Source organism: Astyanax mexicanus, chromosome 1, assembly GCF_023375975.1.
Source record: "Astyanax mexicanus isolate ESR-SI-001 chromosome 1, AstMex3_surface, whole genome shotgun sequence".
Taxonomy (NCBI): Eukaryota; Metazoa; Chordata; class Actinopteri; order Characiformes; family Acestrorhamphidae; genus Astyanax; species Astyanax mexicanus.
Window position 1 is genome coordinate 117073222 of NC_064408.1, and position 26836 is coordinate 117100057.

At 39.3% G+C, this 26836-nt stretch overlaps 1 protein-coding gene across 2 annotated transcripts in view; it reads right to left on the bottom strand.

Annotated features, from left to right (window-relative positions):
* Positions 1–26836, bottom strand: part of csmd3a (CUB and Sushi multiple domains 3a) — a 777572-nt gene that overhangs the window by 321828 nt on the left and 428908 nt on the right. For both annotated transcript variants that reach the window (XM_049467549.1, XM_049467548.1), the window contains exons 29-30: positions 17604–17791; positions 15279–15473 (exon numbers count right to left, since the gene is read on the bottom strand). In XM_049467549.1, coding sequence (XP_049323506.1) covers positions 15279–15473; positions 17604–17791 — 383 coding nt within the window. The remainder of the gene's footprint in view (positions 1–15278; positions 15474–17603; positions 17792–26836) is intronic.

Consider the following 26836-nt stretch of genomic DNA (forward strand, 5'->3'; position numbering starts at 1 on the left):
TGGACATCATTCAAGAGCAAATGTTTGTGTGAAAAGACTAAAATAAACAACAGATGTTTTATGTGTTTTACCTGCTGTCTGAACATAGGCAAAGAGAGGTTTAATCTGTAAAGCATGGTGGTGGTAACATCATGCTCTGAGGCAATATTAATGACATTGTAATTGGTACATTGCAAAACCTGGATGGACATATTGAGTGTTCTAATTGCCAAATGTGATCCCAAAAACACATCCGATCTGGCTGTGTAATGCACAAAAAAATGTTTTTGTGTGTTATATTAATGTTTTATCAAATATTTAAAATCACTACCGAAAAAGCTTACTTAAAAATAAAACACTTTTATAAAAAGACATTAAAGGACCAATAATGCCAACCAAATAAGTAGACATGTCCAAATAATGACAAATGTTAGATATCATTCACGTTAAAATGATTGTGTGAACAGACTAAAATAAACATTAAATAAAAAACGTTTACCTGTTATCTGAACAGAAGTCTACTCTGTAAAGCATGGTGGTGGAAGTATAATGCTCTGGGCTGTATTAAAGCCAGTGTAATTCTTACTATTAGCTAGATGGTTAAAAAAAGTCACGAGTCAAACAACACAAGTCAGCTTGTGGCTGTGGAATGCATGAAGCAGATTTTTGGTAAGCTTTTGGACCGGCCTTCCAAAGTCCCAACGTCACTCTTATTGAAAATATGTGCTCTGAGCTTAAAAGTCAGGTCTGTGCCAACAAGATAATTGAACTCTATCAATTCTGCCAAGATGAGTGGCCAAATATCCAACCTGAACTCTGCCTGAAGCTTATTGATGGCTGCCAAAAGAATAAAAAGATACGGCATGCTGAAGGACACTTATCCAAATAGTACTTGTGATGTGTTTGTGATTTTGACCCTGTATGAATAACTGTGTTGATTTTAAGCAAAATAAAAAAGACAAATAGATGGAGAAATTCATGGATAAAATAAATAAATAAATAGACCAAATTCTCGTGCTTTTTATGACAAAGTTATGTTGTAATTGGTCTGCAGAGGGAAATAACAATTTGAATAAATCTATTAAAAGACCAATAATGACTGTATGTATGATGTATGAACATTTTTAACAAAACAAGAAGCTTAAATTATGATTTAAATACTTAAATTATGATTTAAACAGTTAAATTATTATTTAAACAGTTAAATTATGATTTAAGTAGTTAAATTATAATTTAAATAGTTAAATTATGATTTAAATATTTACATTATGATTTAAATAGTTAAATAATGATTTAAATACTTAAATTATGATTTAAATAGTTAAATTATAATTTAAATAGTTAAATTATGATTTAAATATTTACATTATGATTTAAATAGTTAAATAATGATTTAAATACTTAAATTATGATTTAAATAGTTAAATTATAATTTATATAGTTAAATTATGATTTAAATATTTACATTATGATTTAAATAGTTAAATTATAATTTAAATAGGCCAGTCATTCCTATTTTCTTATTTTTTTTTATTGGACACATTAGAACAACAAATATTGGATATTGTTCATTTTACAATAATGTAAATTTGGGCCATTTCTATGTACTCTCTATGTAAATTTCTTAAGTTTTTATTACATTTTAGTATGTTTTTATGTTTTAAGTTATGTTCCATTATTTATCCAAAAAAGTATGTAATAAATAATAATATAAACATAATTTAATAACTGTTCAATAACTGTATAAATGTACAGAACATTTACAACCACAACTTTACACGATCTTGTGCAAAAGTTTTTGCACCCTTTTCCTTTAAGTCTAACACTTTTGCTGATATTCTAAAGGGCAAATAAACTATAACATTTTCCACAAGAAAGAAACTTAAATTCAGATTTAAATAGAGCAGCAATTCCTTTTTTATTGGACTTATTAGAAAGACAAATGTTGGATATCGTTAACATTAAAATAATTGTCTAAACAGACTAAAATAACCATCAGATTTGGTGAGAAATTTGAATTTGGGCAACTTTTACCTGCTATGTGAATTTCTTACGTTTTTATTGCGTTTTAGTATGTTTTTTGTAAGTTATGTTGCAATATTTCTCAAAAAAAAAACAAAAAAATAAATAAATAATTCAACGAAAGGCCAATAAAGATTATATGTACAGAATATATACAACCACAACTGTATGCGTTCTTGTGCAAAAGTTTTGGGACCCTGTTTCTTTAAGTCTTACATATTTAGCTCATATTTTAAAGGGCAAATAAACTACAGTATGACACAAAAAAGAAGCTTAAATTCTGATTTAAATAAAGCAGCCATTCCTATTTTTTGTTTAATTGGACACATTAGAAAGACAAATGTTGGCTATCGTTCACTTTAAAATAACTGTATGAGGGGCTCCGAGTGGTTCAGCAGTATAAAGCACTGCCACTATGATCAGAAGATCGCTGGTTTGAATCCCGGTCATGCAGCTTGCCATCAGCTGCCGGAGCTCTGAAAGAGGTCTTGCTTTCTCTGGGTGGGTAGATGAGGGTAGAGCTCTCTCTCTCCCCTCATCACTCCTAGGGTGATGTCGATCAGCACAAGGCTGCGTCTGTGAGCTGATGTATCAGAACCGAGTTGCTGCGCTTTCCTCCGAGTGTTAGTGCTGTGATGCTACTCGGCAATACTACAATTCTAAAAAGGGGGAGTTTGACCTCACATGTCTTTGTGTTGTGGCATCACTAGTGATGGGGAATATACAGCTGACTGATTGTCTGAGCAAACTAAAATAAACATCAGATTTGGTGAGAATTCTGTTTTTTTTTTTTTTTTTACAAAGTTTGCAAAGTTATGTTTCAATAGGGCTCTAGAAAAAAAACAAACACAACAGTTTAAATAAATAATTAAAAACCCAATAAAAAATGTATGTAGTACATGTTCAACTGCAACTGTATACTGCCTTGTGCAAAAGTTTTTGCACCCTGTTCCCTTTAGTCTGACACTTTCTAAAGTTCCTATTTCAATAGACCATTAGAAAACATTAAAAAAAAAACTTTAGAAAAAAGAGAATATAAAATTTTTCATTACTTTTGCACATTGCATGCCACATGCTACACTAAACCGTGTACATAAACAGTAATTACACAGCTTTAGAATGAGCAGATGTGTGTCTGTATGTGGGAGCATACGCACACTATAAAAATCAACACAACATTTTTCACATAATTTCTGCTTAATCACTTACGACTGTATAAACTGCTGTACACTGCGAGCTCGTCATCCACGTACAAATTAGGAGAACGTGCTGTAATAAGGCTGAAAATCACGCCCCGGCCTGCCAGCCCCTGACAGACACTCTGAAGAAGTTTGAGCCTGAGCTATGTTTTACAAAGGCAACAGAAGCAGTAAATAAATGAGATGTGACTCTTTATGACAGCTCCTAAAAGCTGGCGCGGCCATTAATCACGCCTGGCCTTTGGCTTGTTTGTGAGGGAATCTGAATTATGGCGAGGCCTGTTAACAGCGTGTGCTCGTATATCAACTGTCCGGACTGGAATTACAGACATGACAGTGTGATTATATCAGTCAATCTGCTCTAAAATAATCACTACAATAGCTCTAATGTAACCCCTCCCCCCAAACAGTACGGTCTAGTGTCTGGGCTGAATTGCTAAGTAATGTATTGTTATGTACTGTTAAAAAGGAGTCAAAACTGCAGCAAACAGAGCAGAAGATAATGTCATTAAGGCCTGTATTGTAATGGACTTTGGGAAAATCTACATTAAAGCATATATATATATATATATATATATATATATATATATATATATATATATATATATATATATATATATATATATACAGTTGCAAGAAAAAGTATGTGAACCCTTTGGTATTACATGGATTTTTGCATAAAAATGTGTTCTGATCTTTATCTACGTCACAACAATAGACAAACACAGTCTGCTTAAACTAATACCACTCAAAACTGATATGTTTGCATGGATTTAACTGGTTGACCCTTTTTTGGCAGCAAAAACCTCAACCAAACCAAACCACAACAGTCAGGAGGAATTTTGGACCATTCCTCTTCACTAAACTGTTTCAGTTCAGCTATAATATTCTTGGGATATCTGGGGTGAATCGCTCTCTTGAGGTCATGATGCCACAGCATCTCAATTGGTTTAAGAAGGTCAGGACTCTCCAGAAGCTCCAGAAGGCGTATTTGTTTCTTCTGTTGAAGCAGTTCGGTCGTTGATTTACTTCAATGTTTTGGGTCGTTGTCCTGTTGCATCATCCATCCTCTGTTGAGCTTCAGTTGGCGAACAGATGTTTTTTAGTTTTTTTCCCTCTCACCCTCTCAGGTTCACCTGTGCTATAGGCGAGGATGATGTGCAAATATACAATGTGCAAATCAGTCAATCAGTAAATAATAATACCACCCCCTGCTGACGTCCAACCGTCTGCGCCTTACCACTCAGCCAATCAGCCCCCCTTCTGCCCTGCCCCTAAACCCATACATCACCCAGTGCCCCTCCCACACTTCCGTCTTCCTTTTTTTTTTTTTTTTAGCATTTTTTAAATTTAAGCCCACTGGCTCTAATCAGGAACGGCACAAGAAAGCAAGACTTCAGTATTGATTTTTTCCTTTTTTGTTTTTGCTCACACCTTTTTATTAGTTTTTATTCCATTTATTTCATACATGGTAAATGAATACTAAAGTGATCCAGACTATAAAAGAACACATAAGGGATCATGTAGTGACTTAAAAGTGTTAAACTTTGAGGTTTCTGAACTGTGTAAAACCATCTGCGCCTTACCACTCAGCCAATCAGACCCCCAATTGCCCTGCCCCTAAACCCATACATCGCCCAGTGCCCCTCCCAAACTTCCGTCTTCCTTTTTTTCTTTTTTTTTTTCTTTTAAATTTAAGCTCAGGGTGGAGTCAGATAAAATCAGGGTGTTTGAACACCCTTTGAACTACAGTCAGTTGCACACTCTCTCTCTGATTCATCAGTGTGAGCGAGCTGACGTCCAACCAGCTGGAGTCACAGGATGATCCAATCCGGACTACAGCGCCATGTCTAATAAATGGCGCACAATACTTCAGCTAATTAACAGCAGTGAAAGTATAATAGTCTTTCAGTGCCATATTAAATCTTCATTCCCCTGCGCTAACCGCGTGTGTCCTGCGTTTCTAACTAACCCTACCATATGAGTCGAGTTTCAGAGTCAAAAGACCACAGGAACACAGCAGCCGTCACATTTTCACATCAGGCAGAAATAAAAAGGTACAACCGGCCTTTATTAGCCTTTATCAGTAATTGATGTTGCCTTGAATAGCCTATTAGCTGTTAGCTTAAACTAGAACTGCATATTAAATGTGTGTAATGATCTTTCATGGGTATATTTTCATGACATATAATTTCAGTAATCTTTTCATAAATGTCGTGTCATTTAGACTCTATAAACATCTATAAAACACATTATAATGCTTTCATACGATGATCCCAGGTAGAGTCACTTGGAATCCAGGCTTTCAGTTAACAGCTGTGCTGAACTTGTCATGAATTGAAATGAACTAATTGAGTTGTTTTGCTCTCTTGGTGTGTTTGAGAGCATCAGTTGTAAACATCAAAAACATCATGATGAAACTGGCTCTCATTTGGACACACCTTCTCATTCGTTCATTCTTTTTTTTTTTATTAGTATTTTTTGTGTACATTGCAAATGAATACTAAAGTGATCCAGACTATTAAGTAACACATACGGAATCATGTAGTAACTTGATTAACTAAGAAATTTTGAGGCTGGTAACTCTGAGTAACTTATCCTGCACACATACAACAGAGGGTGCCCTTGCTCTTCCTTTTCTGAGGTGTTCCTGATGAGTGCCAGTTTCATCATTATATTGTTTGTGATGGTCTTTTTGACTGCAGTTGAGGATACATTCAAAAAAGTTCTTGAACCTTTTCGGATTGACTGATCTCCATTTCTTAAAGTATTTTTTTCTTTACTTAGTTGAGTAGTTTTTGCCATATTATGAATTAGAACATTACTCAAATAGAGCTATTCACTGTATACCTGTAACTCTACCTCTTCACTACTTTACACAACTGATGCTCTCAAACACATTAAGAGACAAGAAAGTCAAGTAATTAACTCTTGATGAGTTCAGCACAGCTGTTAACTGAAAGACTGAACTCCAGGTGACTCTACCTCATAAAACTGACTGAGAAAATCCAGCTGAAGATGTTAAAGAATCTAAAATCTAAAACATATTCTGATTTGTTTAACATGTTTTAGTTAGGATGACTTCAGTATTAATATACTATGAAGGGAAATTTGTGAAGTGATGGATGTTTCGTGTGAAAGGGAAGTTAGACAGTTGCACCACTTGCTGTTTTAATGACAGGTTTCTTTAATTTAGTACTGTTAAGGTTAAACAGCTTTAATAGTATGGACCACATCACATGCAACGTAGCTTGGAACAGAGAGGTGAACTCTAAGAGAGATCTCTATGAAGAGAGCACTTCAGTTTCTGAAACAGTTTCTCTGATTCTGCTATTTATAGGTTTATGTTTGAGTAAAATAAACATAGTTGTTTTATTCTATAAACTACAGACACCATTTCACCCAAATTCCAAATTAAAAAAATGTCATTTAGAGCATTTATTTGCAGAAAATGAGAAATGGCTGAAATAACAAAAAAGATGCAGAGCTTTCAGACCTCAAACAATGCAAATAAAACTAGTTCTTATTCATAAAGAGTTCAGAAATCAATATTTAGTGGAATAGCCCTGGTTTTTAGTCAGTTTTTATGCATCTCTTGGCATGTTCTCCTCCACTAGTCTTACGCACTGATTTTTTTTGGATAACTTTATGCTTTACATTCCTGGTGCAAACATTTAAGAAGTTCAGCTTGGTTTGATGGCTTGTGACCATTCATCTTCCTCTTGATTATATTGCAGAGGTTTTCAATTTGGGAAAATTAAAGAATCTGGATATAGTTGGACCAGTTTTGGGCCACAGTTCTGTTCAATTGTCTGAAAATTGCCCACATTTGGCCTTGAATCATCTGCTATCCAAAGAACCTGATTGTGAGGCTGTTCACAACTGCCTGGTTGTTTTTTTTTTAAATAGGTAACAGAATGTAACAAGTTAATGGCTTTGTGTGTGTGTGTGTGTGTGTGTGTGTGTGTGTCCTCTGTGCCTTCACTGAGCACCGTGCAGATGTTACAAGCTAGTCGAGGCTCTCGACTGGGACCACGAGCACGCACACGCACACACATGCGGTTTCATTCATTATTAATCAGGGCTCTGTTGTTGGAGTATTGGCTGCGTAATGAAACATATGCAGTGATTGCGCTGAGCGGAGCGACGAGCGGCTGCTCCTCTTCGGCGTGAGGTAGAGGAGCTATCGGCTTTGTAATTGCCGTGAATGATTGCAAAGTTTTTTGCGCCCGGCTTTACCGAGGAATAATTTCGCTCGGCTGAGAAAATATAATCACGTTTTTATTGCCTTCAGCATATCGCCGCCTCGTGCTGAGGCGGCGCTTTAATGCGCGATGCGCGGCGTTGTGGCAGCTTCCGGAAAACTTTGGTTAGAATTAAATTACAGATATTCCACCTTAACCTGAGACTGAAGTCTGCTGCTACTTTAGGTTTTATTCTTGAGCTGTGAGGCTAATGTAGCTAAGAAGTAGCGGAAGAAGAAGCTTAAAGCCATCATTTTTTCGCCTTACTTGGAAGTTGCGTGAGTCTTCCATATATTGCTAGAAGCTGTCAAATAACTCAAATTATATGAAATATTCTAAGACAAAGAAAATGTACAATTATAACCTATAATCTACTATATATGTAAATTGAATTTCTTCAGATCGGGGCATAATGTGTTGCTTTTTGAGATCTTTTATCTACTTCATGTTTCAGACAGGTTCTATTTAAATGATTTCTTGATTCTACAGGTCTGTAGTCAGTAATCAGGTATGGTTGTGATTAGTAGTGAAATTAAACTCAGCTTTCCAAAATGTGTGATTAATCACAATTAATTTATGGGTGGCAAATACTTTTTCACAAAGGCCTAGATTGTTTTGGATAGTTTTTTTTTTTCTTAATGAATGAAATCATCATTTCAAAAGTGTTTTAATATTTACTTAGGTTATATTTGTCTGATATTAAAGTTAAAGTAATGTAAGTATGAGGGAAAAGTAAGGGGTACATACTTTTTCATGCCATTGCATGTTATTTAACCCTAACTGATGCAGGGAGAAGCTTCTCATTTTTAAACAAGACACATCTCTTTCAAAAGGGTCAAATTAACATTGGCATGCATCAAGAAGAAAAAACAGCAGGTAAAGAACTGTTCAAAGCATTAGTGTAGACATACAGGGGTTGAACAATGAAACTGAAACCCCTGTCATTTTAGTGTGGGAGGGTTCATGGCTAAATTGGAGCAGCCTGGTGTTCAATCTTCATTAATTGCACATTATTGCACCAGTAAGATCAGAGTGTGAAGGTTCAATTAGCAGGGTAAGAGCACAGTTCTGCTCTAAATATTGCAATGCACACAACATTATGGGTGACATACCAGAGTTCAAAAGAGGACAAAGTGTTGGTGCACGTCTTGCTGGAGCATCTGTGACCAAGAGAGCAAGTCTTTGTGATGCATCAAGAGCCACGGTATCCAGGGTAATGTCAGCATACCACCAAAAAGAACCAACCACATCCAACAGGATTAACTGTGGACGCTGTAAGAGGAAGCTGTCTGAAAGGGATGTTCAGGTGCTAACCCGGATTGTATCCAAAAAAACATAAAACCACAGCTGATCAAATCATGGCAGAATTTGATGTGCACCTCAACTCTCCTGTTTCCACCAGAACTGTCCGTCACCACAATAAATTATTGTGCTCTAAAACCAGGTGTTTCAGTTTCGTTGTCCAACCCCTGTACATCGCTGGTTGACCATGTGTATTCCTGGTCCACACATGACACTGTAGTGGATTGAGGAAGGCTAAATCCCAGCACAACACCCCCTATCAGACCTCACTCCAAATCTTATAAATCACTTTCCCTAGCCATTAGCTTGCTGGACAGTGTTCAACCTCACCTACAAGATAACACCTCACAACTTATACTAGTATGGGAAATGTATACTTCTGCCTTTAGAGTTTTGATGCATCAGAAATGTGCAGATGTCACGTTATTAATACAGAAGAGTCGATGCACATTAATACAGAAGAGTAGAGACTCATCTTTTCATCTGTTCTTAAATCTTAATCTAATCTTAAAAAATAAATAAATAAAAATCTTCTAGGGTTCTAAACACGATCAAGCTTGGTGTATCTTATTGATCCTAGTCTCTACAAACTAGCTATGGATATTTTAAATTATACAACAGTTAGTTCCGGCCTCACAATCTGATTGGTTGAGAAGTGTTCTAGCCGTGCTGATATTTGTGATAACATCACAGCCTTCTCACACTAAACTTGTATCACTCCGCCGACGCGTTGCCGAGTAACGGCGTATACACACAGGAAACGCGCAGCAGCGTTAGCTTAGCACAGGCTAGCGCTCAGCCACGGCACGCTGGCCCGCAGCCCGCAGCGCTGACTCGTCTTTTGTGGGAAAAAAGGGAAAGAAAATCGCTCGGCTAATGCCGTCTGACAGCCAGAATGGTAACTTAATCAGCCAGGCTAGGCTAAGCTAAGCTATTGCTGAGCTAAAGCAAGCTACGCTAACCTAACCACAGTCCAGCCGGCTAGCTAAAACCAACACCACCCAGCTAAACAAGCAGAAATGCTCAAAAATGCGCAGCTTTCACCTGAAGACGACTCCTCAGAGCAGGAGAGGAGAGTATTAACGTTATTTCACTCTCCTATCGTTACCATCTTCACTTATTCCCAATTTTGATTTCAAGCTAACTTTCGTGGTGTTAGTCTGTATAAACTATACACCACAGCTAAGTTTCAGTTCTGTTACAGTTGAGGTGGAACTACTTTTTGGCGGAAGGCACAGTCCGTATTAAAGCATATTCTTTCTTAATTTCTTAAAGTTCTTTAATTTATTTTCGTTATTCATTTTGATGATCTACGACCGAATCACAGCCGTGATGTTATTGGTGATAACACAGTTCCTCTCGTGTTCTATTGCTTAAGTGAACAATAAAGCGCTGTTGTTTTAAGTCGCTCTGGATAAGGGTGTCGGCTAAATACCTTAAATGTAAATAATTGTAAATGTAGACCTAGTATGTTCTAAAAAATGAGCAGTTTTTGATTAAAGCTCTTGACCTAAGCTGAGCATTTAAACATGCGTCTGAGCTCGTTTTTTTTTTTTTTTCAGTTACAGTTTTTCCACTTTATGAACTATACTGCATTGTGTGTATGCATGAGCAAATATGTGTTTGTGCACCCTTGCGTTCACTCTATGTGGCTGCTGTTTTGCAGCTGAAATTCCCCTTAGGGAAGCATGTGTGTGTGTGTGTGTGTCCGTATGTCTGTCTGAATGCTTCCACGGTAAACTCTGGTGTAAATAATTCAGCAGGGGTACGAGTTTATCCTGAACGAAGCGCATTAAGAGTCAAGCTGTTTTTCTGATTTTGTGGATCCATTATTTGCGCCGGTCAACGAGGTCAGTTTTCACACGCAGTTAAAAGCAACTTCAATTCATTTTTAAACTGCCATCCTGAAGCTCGTTCACAATCGTCTCGCACACTCAGATTATATTATATAATAAAGATCAGAAATCACATAGCCTAGTCCACAAAAAAAATACTGTTTAAATTTAACATTAGAAGCCCTATCGTACACTTTGTACAAGGTGTGCCGTGATGCTCATTGCTATCTTACACCCCATCAACAGTCTACTGTCACGCCTTGCACCTGCCTTATTTAAATACCAACAGTGCTTCTGAATATACAGTATCTACAGGGGTTGGACAATAAAACTGAAACACCTGGTTTTAGAGCACAGTAATTTATTGTGGGGACGGACAGTTCTGGTGGAAACAGGAGAGTTGAGGTGCACATTGAATTCTGCCGTGATTTGATCAGCCGTGGTTTTATGTTTTTTGGATACAATCCGGGTTAGCACCCGAACATCCCTTTCAGACAGCTTCCTCTTACAGCGTCCACAGTTAATCCTGTTGGATGTGGTTGATCCTTCTTGGTGGTATGCTGACATTACCCTGGATACCGTGGCTCTTGATGCATCACTAAGACTTGCTGTCTTGGTCACAGATGCTCCAGCAAGACGTGCACCAACAGTTTGTTCTCTTTTGAACTCTGGTATGTCACACATAATGTTGTGTGCATTGCAATATTTAGAGCAGAACTGTGCTCTTACCCTGCTAATTGAACCTTCACACTCTGCTCTTACTGGTGCAATAATGTGCAATTAATGAAGATTGGCCACCAGGCTGCTCCAATTTAGCCATAAAAAACCTCCCGCACTAAAATGACAGGTGTTTCAGTTTTATTGCCCAACCTAGACAAATATCAACAGTCAGAGGTTTATTGCTATCTTGCCAGTGAATTGTGAACGCCACCATAGTGTCAATTTCCTCTGCTGAGAAACGTTAGACATGTCCAAGCAGCTGCGCTGTTCAAATAGCAATGTGCCTAAATCTTAAAATGTACCTGGCTCTTAAAAGAGATGTCAAGTGACACACTGATTAGTTTACTGCATGTTATGCCCAAAAAACATCCAGCATGATTGAGTACGTTGAGTACATGCCTTTTGTGTACTGTCTGTAGTATGTGAACATAATTTGTGTACGTAGCCTTTATTTAATTAAACACACGTATGTAACATCTTCCTGTGTAAATATATCATGTTATATAACTTTAATAATTGCGTCTTATTGACAGGTGCGGCCTGTTTATTTACTCATTTGTATATTTACTAATTCTTCTCTCTTACATTCAGGTGCGCTCAATAGCTCGAAAATTAGGGTACATCCAGATTTTAGGCTCCAGCAATTTATGAGAGCCTCCTTTTTGATTGTACACTTTGTTTTTCTCAATAAAGTTAATACACTAATCATTTTAATATATTATCATTGTATTCTCATAACTTCTTGTTGTCCTTATTATTAATTTGTCAGTAAGTATATAATACTGTATTTTATTCAGCAGCAATGTTGTTAAAATCTTGTTAAGAGTTTTTCCTGGACATTTAAGGCAGTAACTCCAACAAAAGCCCACTTAATACTCTTGATTTCAAGAAGAAACTATGAAAAAGAAGGCGATCTAATACTCTGTCCACTTACAGTAGTTTATGTAACCACATTCAGAGGCAGATTTACATGCAAAAAACGAACTAAACTAAAGCACATTGTTTTACGTGTTATGTGACATGCTTTATCAGTGTGTAAGTACTGTACGATCCACTGTATCTCCACATACAACACCTCTCTGGTAGATATGAAACCCTGGCAGATGGCCCATACCATATGGTATTTGAAAATAAAGGTTTTGCGTTTATGGTGGTCGATAGCAGATGAACATTTAGCGCATGCTGCACAGCTAAACGCCGTGTTAAGAAGAGCCATCTGGAGCAGAAGTAGGGGCTGAGGTAAGGGACGGGAGCAGCTGGTATTTGGGTGTGAGCGAAAACTAGGATAAAGTGGACACAGACTGTCCAAAAGTTGGACATCTTCTCTGTACAGAGAGAAAAAGTAGAACACTGTGCTGAAAAAATCGAGAGGGCCTGCATTAAACATCTATCCATCCTCTCATTTTTGAAGCTATGATTTTTTTTACTAGATTATTATTATTTACTAACACATATAAATGGGATGCTTACTTGAGCTTGAGTGTATGTTAGAAATAGCTTTAAAAGTTTTTTTTTCAAATGTCATGTGACAGGAAGTAGTATATACAGCTCTGGAAAAAAGAAATGAAGAGAGCACTTCAGTTTCTGAATCAGTTTCTCTGATTTTGCTATTTATAGGTTTATATTTGAGTAAAATAAACATTGTTGTTTTATTCTATAAACTACAGACAACCTTTCCCCAAAATTCCAAATAAAATATTGTCATTTAGAGCATTTATTTGCAGAAAATGAGAAATGGCTGAAATAACAAAAAAAAAATATGCAGAGCTTTCAGACCTCAAATAATGCAAAGGAAAAAAAAAAACAAGTTCATAGTCATAAAGTTTTAAGAGTTCAGAAATCAATATTTGGTGGAATAACCCTGTTTTTTAATCACAGTTTTTTTTCATGCATCTTGGCATCATGTTCTCCTCCACCAGTCTTACACACTGCTTTTGAATAACTTTATGCCTTTACTCCTGGTGCAAAAATTCAAGCAGTTCAGCTTGGTTTGATGGCTTGTCAATCTTCCTCTTGATTTTGGTACCACTTTAAAATAAGACTTCCTTTATAAATGGATTATAAATAGTTTACAATTAGTTAATTAATGGTTACTAATTAGGATGTAAATGCCTTAACATCAACAATGACCATCAGTGACCTTTTGTTTGTCAAATAGTGAACCCACAGCCATCTAAATTGTTGCCCTTTCTACATATGTGTTATAACTGATTATTATTAATTACAACTAATTAGTAACCATTAATAAACTAATTGTAATCCATTTACAAACCCTTTATGAATGTAGTCTTATTTTAAAGTGGTACCTTGATTATATTATATATTTTCAATTTGGTAAAATCAAAGAAACTCATCATTTTTAAGTGGTCTCTTATTATTTTTTGCCGTTCTCCATAGAAATAGTAAAATAACACCACACTTATTTGCTTTGAATATATATTAAAATGCACTTTGCAAGCCTTGACTGAGTTTCTGGGTATTGACAAATTACATACAGTAACACAGCTTATGATATATATTATAATTAAAACTCATAATACATAATAAACATGTTTTTTGTGCCATTTTTATAAATATTTATAGCCATATATATATATATATATATATATATATATATATATATATATATATATATATATATATATATATAATGCCCTATAAATGCATTATAGTGTGCTATGAATGTATTTATAGAGTTTTATAAACTAGGCAAAATATTGAGTGAGAATGATTATTACATAAATATGCCTAGTATTAGTTTGTAATTAGCAGCACTTAACATATAGTGAAGATATTATTTATTATTAAAGGAGAGAAAAGTGTTTTGCTTCTAAACCTAATAACTTGGTCGTGTCACCCATAGCAACTACAACAAATGCAATCAAGCATTGTGGAGTAATTTTGTTCCACTCTTCTTTACAGAATTATTTAAATACATTGGAGAATTTTCCCGCATAAATGTCTTGTTTTTTTTTCCAGCATCTCAATCAGACTTTAACTAGGCCACTCCAAAACCTTCATTTAGTTTTTTTTAAGTCATTCAGAGGTGAACTTGTTTGTGTGCTTTGGGTCATTGTCCTGCTGCAGAACCCAAGTACTCCTGAGCTTGAGGTCATTAAGGAACAGATGGAGGATATTCTCCTTCAGGATTATCTGGTAAACAGCAGAATTCCTGCTTCCATCTATTACAGCAAGTTATCCAGCAGACCCAGATCATCACACTACCATCACCATGTTTTACATTCAGTATGATGATCTTTTTCTGAAATGATGTGTTAGTTTTTCTCCAAATGTAACGGCACACATACCTTACAAAAAGTTCAACTTTTGACTCCTCAGTCTACAGAATATTTTTACCAAAAGTTTTGGGGATCAGTAAGCTTTAATGTTCTTTTTGCTCAGCAGTATTTTTCATCTTGGCACTCTGCCATGCAGGCCTTTTTCTCTCGTTTTTTTTTTTTTTTTTTTTTTTTTATAGTGGATTCATGAATGCTGACCTTAACTGAGGATAGTGAGACCTGCAGTTCTTTGTATGTTGTTGTGGGGACTTTTTTTCTGACCTCTTGGATGAGTCAACACTGTGCTCTTAGGGTAATTTTGGTCGGCCAGCCACTCCTGGGAAGGTTCACCAGTGTTCCATGTTTTTGCCATTTGTGGGTAATAGTTCTCTCTGTGGTTTGCTGGAGTCACAACACTTTAAAAATGATTTCATAACCTTTTTCAGACTTATAGATCTTAATTTTGGCATGATGTTTAGTTTTTTTTTTTTGAGTATCTTTTGGTCTACTTCGCTTTGTCAGGCAGGTCCTATTTATTTAAGTGATTTCCTGATTGAGAACAGGTGTGGCAGTAATCAGGCCTAGATATGGCTAGAGAGATTAAACTCAGGTGTGATGAACTACAGTAAAATAAAAGTAAAATGTTGTTCTGTGAGGAATAAAATGAATTCTGTGGAGAGAGAGGATGTGAGTGGTCACCTTGGCAGCTGGGCAGAGCCCGGTTCCACTCGGGCCGGTTGTTCTGGCCCATGACGCAGGTGAGGGTGGAGTAGCCCTGCAGCTGGTAACCCGGCTCACAGTGGAAGGTCACGGTGGAGCCCAGCTTATAGTCGGTGCCCAGCCGCGTGCCATTCATCACGCTGCCCGGGTCAAAGCACGCCTCGCGTAGCTTAGCTACAGAAACACACAGACAAAACAGCCCATAACCACACAGTCTGCTGCATCACACCATCACATCTGCCCACATCTGTCTCATTTCAAAACTGACTCATCCACACTGATGCTTTCAAATTTAACACCATCCATAAATCATCATTTAAAAGCCTCAAATTTAAAAATATATATATATATTTTTTAACTTTTTTATCTATGTTTATTTTACAGTTGCCCTTAAACTAATTTTACATATAACAAATAATAAAAATGAGATACCATGAAAAATTAAATTAAGTATGTATGCAAATAAATAAACAAAAAAAGTGAACATAATATCAGTCTGCCTATTCTGAACTCAAAAACTCCATTTCCCAGCATTCTTGCTCTCAAGACTACAATAACTCATCGGAGCACCTGACACTTTGGCATTCTGGTTCACCCAGCTACTGATTACTGCATCTGGACGTCTGAGTATAAATACCCCTCAGTTTCAGCTCTTAGCTGCTGAGTATTGAATCTAGTTTTCCTTATCATTTACTGACCGGTTTCCGTATTACCGTTTACTCCTTTTAGCTTTGCCCAGTTTATTATTTGTTGCTCTCTGTTGCCAACTTAGCTTGTTATTTAAACTTAACTTTTGCTTATTCTCTTCTAACTGATTCTCTGTGTACCGACCCTGCTTTCTCCTGACTCTGGTATGTTGTTTATTTATGCTGCCTTTATGCTTCAGACTATCCTTATATGCTTATCCCCTTTGTCAATAAACTGTTTAAAGTGTTTGACTCATTTCAGCATTTGTTTCTCCTGGTCCTGGTATTCCTGATACATAAAAGGTAACTCAAATTAAAGTTTACCTATGTGGGTAGTTTTGCAAGGGGAGAAAAAGATTTATTTCTATTTTTCTGCCATTTTTTCTCCCCAGTTTAGCTAGACTGATTGTCCCACCTATTCAGCTGATACTCAGCTGTATATCCTCTATCACTAGCGATGCTACGACACAACATGGAGGATGAAGACTAGCACATGTCTCCTCCGATACATGAGAAGCCAGACTCCACCTCTGTTCCAACTGCATCACTAGTGTATAAAATACTCCTGTAGTTCAAATCTACTTAAAGTATAAAAGTAAAAGTAATGTAAAGTGGGGGGGTGGGGGGGGGGGTGGCATTAAGAACAAAAGGTTAGACCGAACCCCCCCCCCCCCCCCCAGGCTGTTCCCTGTTTCAGCTGCATAGATGCTGATTGTAAATGAATGTATTTTAGTAGAATAAAGTAAATATATTAAAGTTAAAGCTTAGTTGGACTGGAGTTTGTAAAGCTGGAGTTCTCTTGAGTCTCTGCACGGATCATCTTCTTACTAGACTACATACGTCTGCTATGTTCTTGCTGGAGTGTGTGTGTGGGGGGCGTGTGCAGGTGTGATGGATCACAGTATAAGCCAATAGGGAGTTGGAATGGTTTATGTTTATACTTCTCTACATCCAATCACAATCAGATTCACTCTATCTGGATGGAGAGATTTATCTGGATAGGGGTTTTATTGAAGGATGAGAAGGCGGAATGAAAACGAGCTGAAATGAAATAGGAGTAACGAGGCTGGAGTAGAAAATTCAGAGTTTTTGTACACTTTGTTAACGAGAGGAAGAAATGGAAAAAAAGTTCATTTATAAGATTCAACATGAATGAATGATGGACTTTTTTAACTGATAGTAGAAAATATTTGTAAGCTGGGAGCTGTTTCTGTGGAAACACATTGATTTTAAGTTAAGTTGACTAAAAAAATGCAGAATCTGCACGATTTTTTCTAGTTCTCCACTATGAGTAATTAATAACTTTAAATAAATGGGGCTTCTGGGAGTTAAACCTAGAAGCCTAAAGAGGGGCTAAGAAAGGATGCCAAACTGTGTGTTATCCCAGTCCCACATATTCATTTAGCTGTTTGTTTTTTGAGTTTTATTCAGCTTTTATGAATCTGATCAGCATATTCATTTAAAAAACATTAGAACATAAGCAATTTGCTATAAACTCCAAATGCTTCTCCACTCCCTGTGCTTTTAAAACACATTAAAAAATAAATAAAAAAAACGTCAGTGTGAGTTTTGGCTTGGGATGTGTGTTTCTGCTGTTTTTCAGCAGCGTCATGCTCACCCTTGTACTCCAGATGGAAGCCGGTGTAGCTGACGGAGCCGTCGCTGCGGAAGGCTATGTGCATGACGTTGGAGCTGCTCTCGATTTTCTCCGGCAGCTTGCTGTCCTGAAAAGTCCCGATCAGATGGCTGTTGGTGTGCGGCCCGTCGTAGATGTAGAGGAAATCGTAGTTGGGCTCAATGCTGAAGCTGGAATGGAAAAGAAAAGGACATTTTAAAAGACGTCCTTCCTCAACCTCCATTATCTGCAGCAGCTAGTAAAAGAAAGGCAGAGCTGAAAATACTTATCTCGTCAGATAGGAGCTAACAGCACTAGGAACAACATTGCAGTTCATTCCTGTGTTATTTGTGCAAATAACACATTAGTGTTTATATGCTTTACTCAGTAATTCAGAGCTAATGAACAAATGGTTAGAATTTGTCCATGGAGGAAAACCACCAGCGAAGTACAATTAAGAAGGTAACCGCTAGCCGTTCAGAGGTGAGTATTATCTGCCAGTAGCCTGCTGCTAACCCCAGCTAGCAATGCTGGAGCAGCATTAGCATAAGATGCAGAGTATATTGGACTGTAGCCTGCGTGTTTACCGTGTTAAAACAAGCTTCGTGGGAACTTCGAACCGATAGCTAATATCACCCTGGCTTCGCACTAGACGTTGCACTAGATTATAAGGTGTACTATTAATAAATATCTATTTTCTGGTATTTTTTATACATAAGGCACACCAGATTATAAGGCGCATTTTATGCGATACTAATAAGGAAAAGAGGTGTTGCCATGTTTTCCTTCTAACTCAGCAGGTCTCTCTGCTGGGTGGCGAGATCTGTAAAGCTAAGCTACGTAAAGTAATGTTAACATTTCAGACAGATGAGTAAACTGGATGTTGATCTACACAGATTTATCTTCTGAAAACTGTTTATTTGGGTGAATTAAGCGCTTCAGATATCCACTAAAGCTGGAGCATTAGCATTAGTGTTAGCAGCTAACTGCTAACGGTAATGCTAATTCTGCTCCAGCAATGCTAGCCAGGGCTAGCAGTAGGCTACAGGCCAATAATATTCACCCCTGAACGGCAAAAGAGCTACCACTTAGCGTGTTTAATGCTAATGCTGCTCCAGCAGTGCTAGCAGGGGTTAGCAGTAGGCTACAGGCCAATAATATTCACCCCTGAACGGCAAAAGAGCTACCACTTAGCGTGTTTAATGCTAATGCTGCTCCAGCAGTGCTAGCAGGGGTTAGCAGCAGGATACAGGCCAATAATACTCACCTCTGAATGGCGAAAGAGCTAGCACTTAGCATGGTTAGCAACTAATGCTAATACTGCTGGAGAACTAAACTGAAACTCCAGTATAACTCTGTACTTCAGTGGAGTACTATTGATTTTTGGGATAATTTATGTGCGCCTTATAGTGCGAAAAATACGATAGTACATGTCCTTAACAAGGTCTACATGGAACCTGTGAATCTATGTCCCTGTAAATCTGTTATTTGAGTAAATATTAAAGTAAAAAAAAAAAAAGGAATGCACTGAATTTACTTAATTCAGTGTGAACAATGTTTCCCCATGAATAAATAAAAACACAACAACACTGACTGGTTCATCTATCAGTTTACTTACTTTTTCATTACGTGAGATATTTGGAATTTTAGTCTTTCACATACAAAAAAAAAAACACATTTACATTCATCACTGATATTTGTGAAGACATGTCTGCAGGCGTTTATCCATCATCTTTCAGCTTTCGCTCTGCGGCTACAAAAACAAAGTGCTTGAATAAATTAGAGACTTTGTTACTCGCTGCAGTGTAAATAAGTCTGTATTAAAGGATACTAGAAAAATAAGCGCCAAACTAGAAGAACCAAAAGCTGTAATAAAGTCCACTGTGGCCACAATGTCATTGTATAGATACTATTTTCATGTCCCATGACTTTTGCCATGTCCCAAATAAGAGACCACCTTTAAGAGACCACCTAAAAATTATGAGTTTCATGGATTTTACCAAATTGAAAACCTCTGGAATATAATCAAGAGTAAGATGGATGATCACAAACCATCAAACCAAACTGAACTGCTTGTACTGCTTGCACCAGGAGTGTAAAGCAGCATAAAGTTATCCAAAAGCAGTGTGTAAGACTGGTGGAGGAGAACATGATGCCAAGAGATGCATGATTACAAACTGTGATTAAAAACAGGGTTATTCCACCAAATATTGATTTCTGAACTCTTAAAACTTTATGAATATGAACTTGTTTTCTTTGCATTATTTAAAGTCTGAAAGCTCTGCATCTTTTTTATTATTTCAGCCATTTCTCATTTTCTGCAAATAAATGCTCTAAATTAAAATATTGTTATTTGGAATTTGGGAGAAATGTTGTCTGTAGTTTATAGAATAAAACATATATAAACTAAATATTTTTTTATGTGTGTGGAGTCTCCTGTATTGAATGTGGATGTGATTAATTTCTGCTAGATAAGCTTGTGTGTTTGCATGGACAATTCTAGCCAGATGCTGCCGGTCACGATCATTACCACCAGAGTTCTTTTGGGAAAAACTCACTATCAAATAACTCTTTTTTTTTTTACGAGTGAATATAACATTAAAAAGAACCATTTTGCTCAATGATCTCAATGGTTTAGTGGCCAAATTCTCTAAATGGAGATCATGGATTTGTCCAGATCCTACACACTGACCACACTGTTGGTCTGGGCGATTCATTTTCCCGAGGGGCCACATGATAAAATGGGACTATTTTATATTTTATAAAGGCCAGAAAAAAACAGACTGAACTCAATTTGACTTAGAGTTAATTTTGTGTATTTAAAAATGCAGTAATTATATGGTTTTGATGAGCTGTTACTGGCAAGAGTTGATGCAGCAATTAGATAATGAAAATGTGAAACAGGCATAGTTAAAACACCACTATTACATCATTATTTAATCAACATTCACATAAACGTGTGTTTATGGTAAAGACCGGGATTAAATGAGCTAAATACTACTTTGATTTATAGACTAGTTACTGTACCTCAGTTGCTGTTTTTCAGAACTTTTTCTTTTTTTCTCTGCACTGCACTGTCCACTGTGGGTGCTAATTACTGCCTTCTATAATATATTCTTGGTACACACATGCAGTATCTCACACCATCCTACCATTAATGTAAAAGGTTCCATTAATCGTGATTTCGGTTTAAGGTCATATCAGGCAGCTCTAATTCAGAACTATTTACACTTGCAAACGCTTTACAAACACAAATTATTGTGTTCGTTATTCAGAAAGCCACTAAAGTTTGACGCATAATCCTAATTATTGTTCAAAAAGGTAATTTTGTGAACATTAATTAGAAGCAGAAATGTCACCTTCACAGGTTTCAATATTAGAATAAATATTAGAGTTCAGAATGAGCTTCAGCTGACTGTTAAATAACTCTCAATGCTGTAGACGCTGTAGAGCACCATTAATGAAATTGCAATAAAAGAACATAACAAAAAATAAAAACCAATAATGAGTCGTATTCTAAAATGAATGGGAGGAAATCACATAAAAAACAGATTACTCCAAAAAAATATATTGATTATTTTATATCTTTTTTACATTACTGTATAAAGTATTATTAACATAAATGTACAGGGAGTAATGTTTTATTTTGTGAGCGTGGGTGATCTAATAAAAATATTGTCATTTAGAGCATTTATTTGAAGAAAATGAGAAATGGCTGAAATAACAAAAAAGATGCAGAGCTTTCAGACCTCAAATAAAGTTCATATTCATAAAGTTTTAAGAGTTCAGAAATCAATATTTGGTGGAATAATCCTGGTTTTCATGTATCTTAGCATCATGTTCTCCTCCACCAGTCTTACACACTGCTTTTGGATAACTTTATGTCTTTACTCCTGGTGCAAAAATTCAATCAGTTTTGTCTGGTCTGATGGGTTGTGATCATCCATCTTCCTCTTGATCATATTCCAGAGGTTTTCAATTCATCATTTTTAAGTGATCTCTTATTTATCCACAGTGTCACATGTAGCAGAAACGCATCATTAATCATTAAAGTGTGAATAACCATCCACAGTAAACAGGCGAGTGCAGTAGGTGTTAATGATCGTGACCAGCGGCGTCTGCCTTGAATTGTCCATGCAAACAGACAATGCACCAAATGCATATTCTGGACTCCAGTACATGGTAAAAGCCACGTGAAAAGATAGTATTAGCTTCTGTCTTATAACTTAGTAAAAAACATCTTTAACATCTTTAGAACTTCAAAAGGTTTCCTACATAGTAAATGAATACTGAAGTGATCCAGACTATGAAGGAACACATAAGGAATCATGTAGTAACTTAAAAGTGTTAAACAAACCAAAATACTCTGTGAAGAAGCATTTAGGTGCTCCTATCTGGGGAGCTGTTAACCTGTAGTTTCTGAGGCTGGTGACTCCTTCTTTCCTGAGGTGGTCCTGATGAGTGCCAGTTAAATCATCATAACATATACTTTAAGAAATGAAGTTCAGTCAATCTGAAAATATTCAATAACTGAAAGAATTTTTTCTTTACTAGTAGTTTGCTAGTATTGACCCACACCCTTCACTGGGCAGAGAAGAAGAAAGAGGGGGAGCGAACTCAAGAGTATTTGGGATGGAGTTCGGGGCAGCTTCGCTGTAAAGCGTGAAGCCGAAGCCCCCCCTCACATGAAGAGAAACATGAGAAGAGAATAAAATTAAAGAAGGAGGAAGATGTGGAGGAGGTGGTGCGAGGTTGTTCAATGAGCAGGTAGAGAGGAAGTGACGGTTTAAATAGGGAAGGAAGTGGGAGGAGTGAGGGCGTGGTTCACTCCCAAAATTTAGTTATGATACATAACTCCACTTAGTAGTTCTAGCCACATTAAGAAGCAAAAAATACAAGTAATTAACTGAAAAGCCTGAATTCCAGCCAATCCAGCCAAGATGTGCAAAACTGTCATCTAAGCAAGAAGAGCTACTTTGAAGAATCTAAAATATAAAACATATTCTGGTTTGTTTAACACTTATTAATAACTATTTACTACGTGATTTCTTATGTTTGTCTTCATAGTTTGAAAGAATTTAGTTTGGATCTACAATACAGACCACTGAATTTAAACTGGTTCCCAAATGGAACCAAACCATAGTTCTTCTATGGAATTATGAATATAACCATTTCTATCACCTTTTTTACTTTTAAATTGGTAAAGAACCTTTACATTGACACACATTTATCTCTACAAAAATGGTTCTATGATTGCATCTCTCATAAGAACTACTCCACCAAAGTGGGAACTGGTGCTGATATGGTTCTTAAACCTAATTTCGAACCAGTTCGCTGTGTTTCCACCAACAAAAGCAGATTCCAGAACCAAGAATATTTGCTTGCAACAGGAACCAAAGAATACTAGGTTCTTTAATGTGAACCGTGATGCTTCTGTTCACCATCGCTGTGGAACGCCTTTTGTTGATGGTTCCACTAAAACTGGTTGAAACACGGGCTGGTTCTCTGAAAAGCTCAACGGTTTTTATGAGCCCAAAAGGAACAGGTTTAAGAACCAGGTTCAAGTGTTCTTTTGGGGGAAAATTGCTTTCAAGGAACTCTTTGTTGAACTTGTGTCAGGCTGGGGAGCAGGGTAGACGAGGAGGCGGACGCAAATTGCAAACAACGGGATTTATCAACAAAAATACAAAATAAACATGGAATTGACTGAAAACAGGACTGGGGAAACTCGGGAAAACATGGAACACTGACAGACGAAAAACGTACAAGGATCGACACCGGGGAAATGAAACACGGACCTTAAATAGAGGTGCACACAAACAGGAAACATGAAACACCTGGGACGAAGGGGCGGAGTTACAGAAGAACACAGGTGAGTGGAAAAACACAGGTAGAACACAGGGTCACGGGTCACGTGGGACAACACAGGCACGAGGACAGACAGGAAACAGGGCCAGGACCTTACATAACCCCCCCCTAAACGCGCAACTCCCGGGGCGCGAAAAACGAAACCCCAGGAGCAGGTCAGGAGAGGGCGGAAAACAAAGAACAAGACAAGACAGAACTAGGACGGAGACCGGACAGGGAACTGGACAGGAGACAGGGACGGACACTGGAACAGGGACTGGACAGGGGACACAAAGGGAGACGGAGACTGGACAGGTGACAGAGACTGGACATAAGGCCGTACTGGGGACTGGACACTGGACAGGACAGGAGACTGGGGCATGACACTGGACACAGACTGAACATGGGGCAAGGACTGGACAGGGGACCGAACAGGAGACGGAGACTGGACAGGGAACGGAGACTGGGACTGGACAGGGGGTTCAGACTGAACAAACGACTGGACTGGGGACTGAGACTGGACAGGGAACAGAACACAGGGCTGAGACTGGACACGGGGCTGAGACTGGACAGGGGGCTGAGACTGGACAGGGGGCTGGACACTAGACAGGGACGGAGACTGGGCAGCAGACCGAACAGAAGACGGGGACTGGACAAAACTGGACAGGGGAACTGGAACCATAACAGTGACGGGGACAGAAACAAATACAGTGACTGGGACAGGAACAGAAAAACCACCGGGGACAGGAACTGGAACTGACACAGATACGGGGACCAGGGTAGGGAGAGACAGGGGTACAAACATTGGTGGGTGCCCAGGACTGGCAAAAGTCTGTAGGGAAGTCCAAGGAGCCAGCCTGGGCACAGTTCTGGGGGCAAAGATAGGGGGCCTTGGGGCAGGCCTGGGGGTACGGGGCCTGGGCCCAAACATAGTTCTGGGAGGTGCAGGTGCTTGGGCCAGAGCCGGGGCAGCTAGAACTGCTGGTGCTTGAGCTGGAGCAGCTGGAACTGCTGGTGCTTGAGCTGGAGCTGGAGCAGCTGGGACTGCTGGTGCTTGAGCTGGAGCAGCTGGGACTGCTGGTACTTGGGTGAGCGGCGCGGCGATCCTAGGAGCTCGTGACCTGGGAGTAGGCACAGGAGCAGAGGTGGGTAGCCCAGGCACGTGCACTGGGGAGGCAGCGGGCACAGAGTCAGAGGCGGCCGGAGCCGCGGGCACAGAGTCAGAGGCGGCCGGAGCCGTGGGCAGCGCTGAAACAGAGGCGGTGGGTCCTGCCGGCGTGAGCGCGGCAGGCACCGCTGACGTGGAGGCGGCTGGCACCGCGGGCTTGGGGGCGGCTGGCACCGCTGGCGAAGAAGCCGCTTCAGCGGGAGCTGAGAGTGCGGCTGCCGCCAAGACCCGGACTGGAGCCGCTGATTCAGCAGTGGGCGTGGTTGTAAACACCGGACCAGAGCTTGCTTCCGGAGCCGGAGTCGAGGATCTGGAAGCCGGCCGGGCTGGTGAGCTGGAAGCCTGCCGAGCTGGAGTGTTGGAAGTCGGCCGGGCTGGAGAGCTGGAAGCCGGCCGCGCTGGTGTGCTGGAAGTCGGCCGGGCTGGAGAGCTGGAAGCCGGTCGAGCTGGAGTGCTGGAAGTTGGCCGGGCTGGAGAGCTGGAAGCCGGCCGGGCTGGAGAGTGCGGTGGAGCTAGCAGGCTAGCTAGCTTAGCTGGAGCTTCAGAGAGCGGCGCTGCCGCTGTAGTCTCGGGGAGCGGCGCGGCCGCCGCTGAAGTCTCGGGGAGTGGCTGAGCCACGGGAGTCACGGGGCGTGGAGCCTCAGCCGCGTGCTTCTTGGAGCGCGGATGAGCCATGGGAGTCACAGAGCGTGGCGTCCCATCCGCTGGCTTCACGGAGCGTGGCGTCTCGGTCGCGGGATTCTCGGAGCGCGGATGAGCCACGGGAGTCACAGAGCGTGGCGTCCCATCCGCTAGCTTCACGGAGCGCGGCATCTCGGCCGCGAAAGTCACCGAGCGCGGGTAGAGTACAGCCCCTGGGGGAAACGGCAATGGAGTACGGGCTGGTGCGGGGTAGAGCTCCTCCTCCTCCTCGGAGCTACTGGGCGCACATCCCAGGTAGTCCCACGGGCTGCGCGCCACTTGCCTCGGGTACTCATGGCTACTGCCACACACGGGATGAGACCGGCTCAACGCATCAGCCCTTAGCGCCCCCCCAAGCAAATCCTCCCCCGTAAAGGGATCCTCTTCATGCTGGCGGGACCCCTTAGAACGTCTACCCCGAGGCCTGCGGCGTCCTTTAGGCCTCGGGGATTCCAACGCCGGGGTCCCGCATGGTGCATGGCGGATCGCCAACCTGGAGCCGGTCCAGCGGTTTGCTGCGTCCATTTTTGGGGTCGATCCTTCTGTCAGGGTGGGTGCAGGGAGGACGAGGAGGCGGACGCAATTGCAAACAAAAAGAGGATTTATTAAAGAAAACAAATACAAAACACACCGGGATTTACTGAACACAGGACTAGGGGAAACTCTGGAAACCATGGAACACTGACAGACGAAAAACGTACAAGGATCGACACCGGGGAAATGAAACACGGACCTTAAATAGAGGTGCACACACACAGGAAACATGAAACACCTGGGACGAAGGGGCGGAGTTACAGAAGAACACAGGTGAGTGGAAAAACACAGGTAGAACACAGGGTCACGGGTCACATGGGACAACACAGGCACGAGGACAGACAGGAAACAGGGCCAGGACCTTACAACTTGTATTTTTAGGAGTGAATATAACATTAAAAACAGCTCTATTATTATGCTCCAAAGTCACAGAACCATTTTGCTCAATGCTATCAATGGCTTAGTGGACAAAATATCTAAATGAAGATCAAGGATTTGCCCAGATTCTACACACTGACCACATTTTTGGTCTGGGCAATTCATTTTCCCGAGGGACCACATGATAAAATGGGACTATTTTATATTTTATAAAGGCCAGAAAAAACAGACTGAACTCAAGTTGGCTTAGAGTTAATTTTATGTCTTTGAAAATGCAGTAATTATATGGTTTTGATGAGCTGTTACTGGCAAGAGTTGATGTAGCAATTAGATAATGAAAATGTGAAACAGGCATAGTTAAAACGCCACTATTACATCATTATTTAATCAACATTTACATAAACATCTGTTTTTGGTAAAGACCTGAATACGCCTAATACTACTTTCATTTATAGACTAGTTACCGTACCTCAGTTGCCGTTTATCAGAACTTTTTTCTTGTTCGGTAAGTGGAAAGACATCGGCAAGCCATCAACTGTGCTCAGCTTGATTTAGGGTATGTCAGCGTGTTGTTGTCATGTCTGGTGCTGAAAGCACGTCTGTGTCTCCCACATCCAGCTCTATCTGC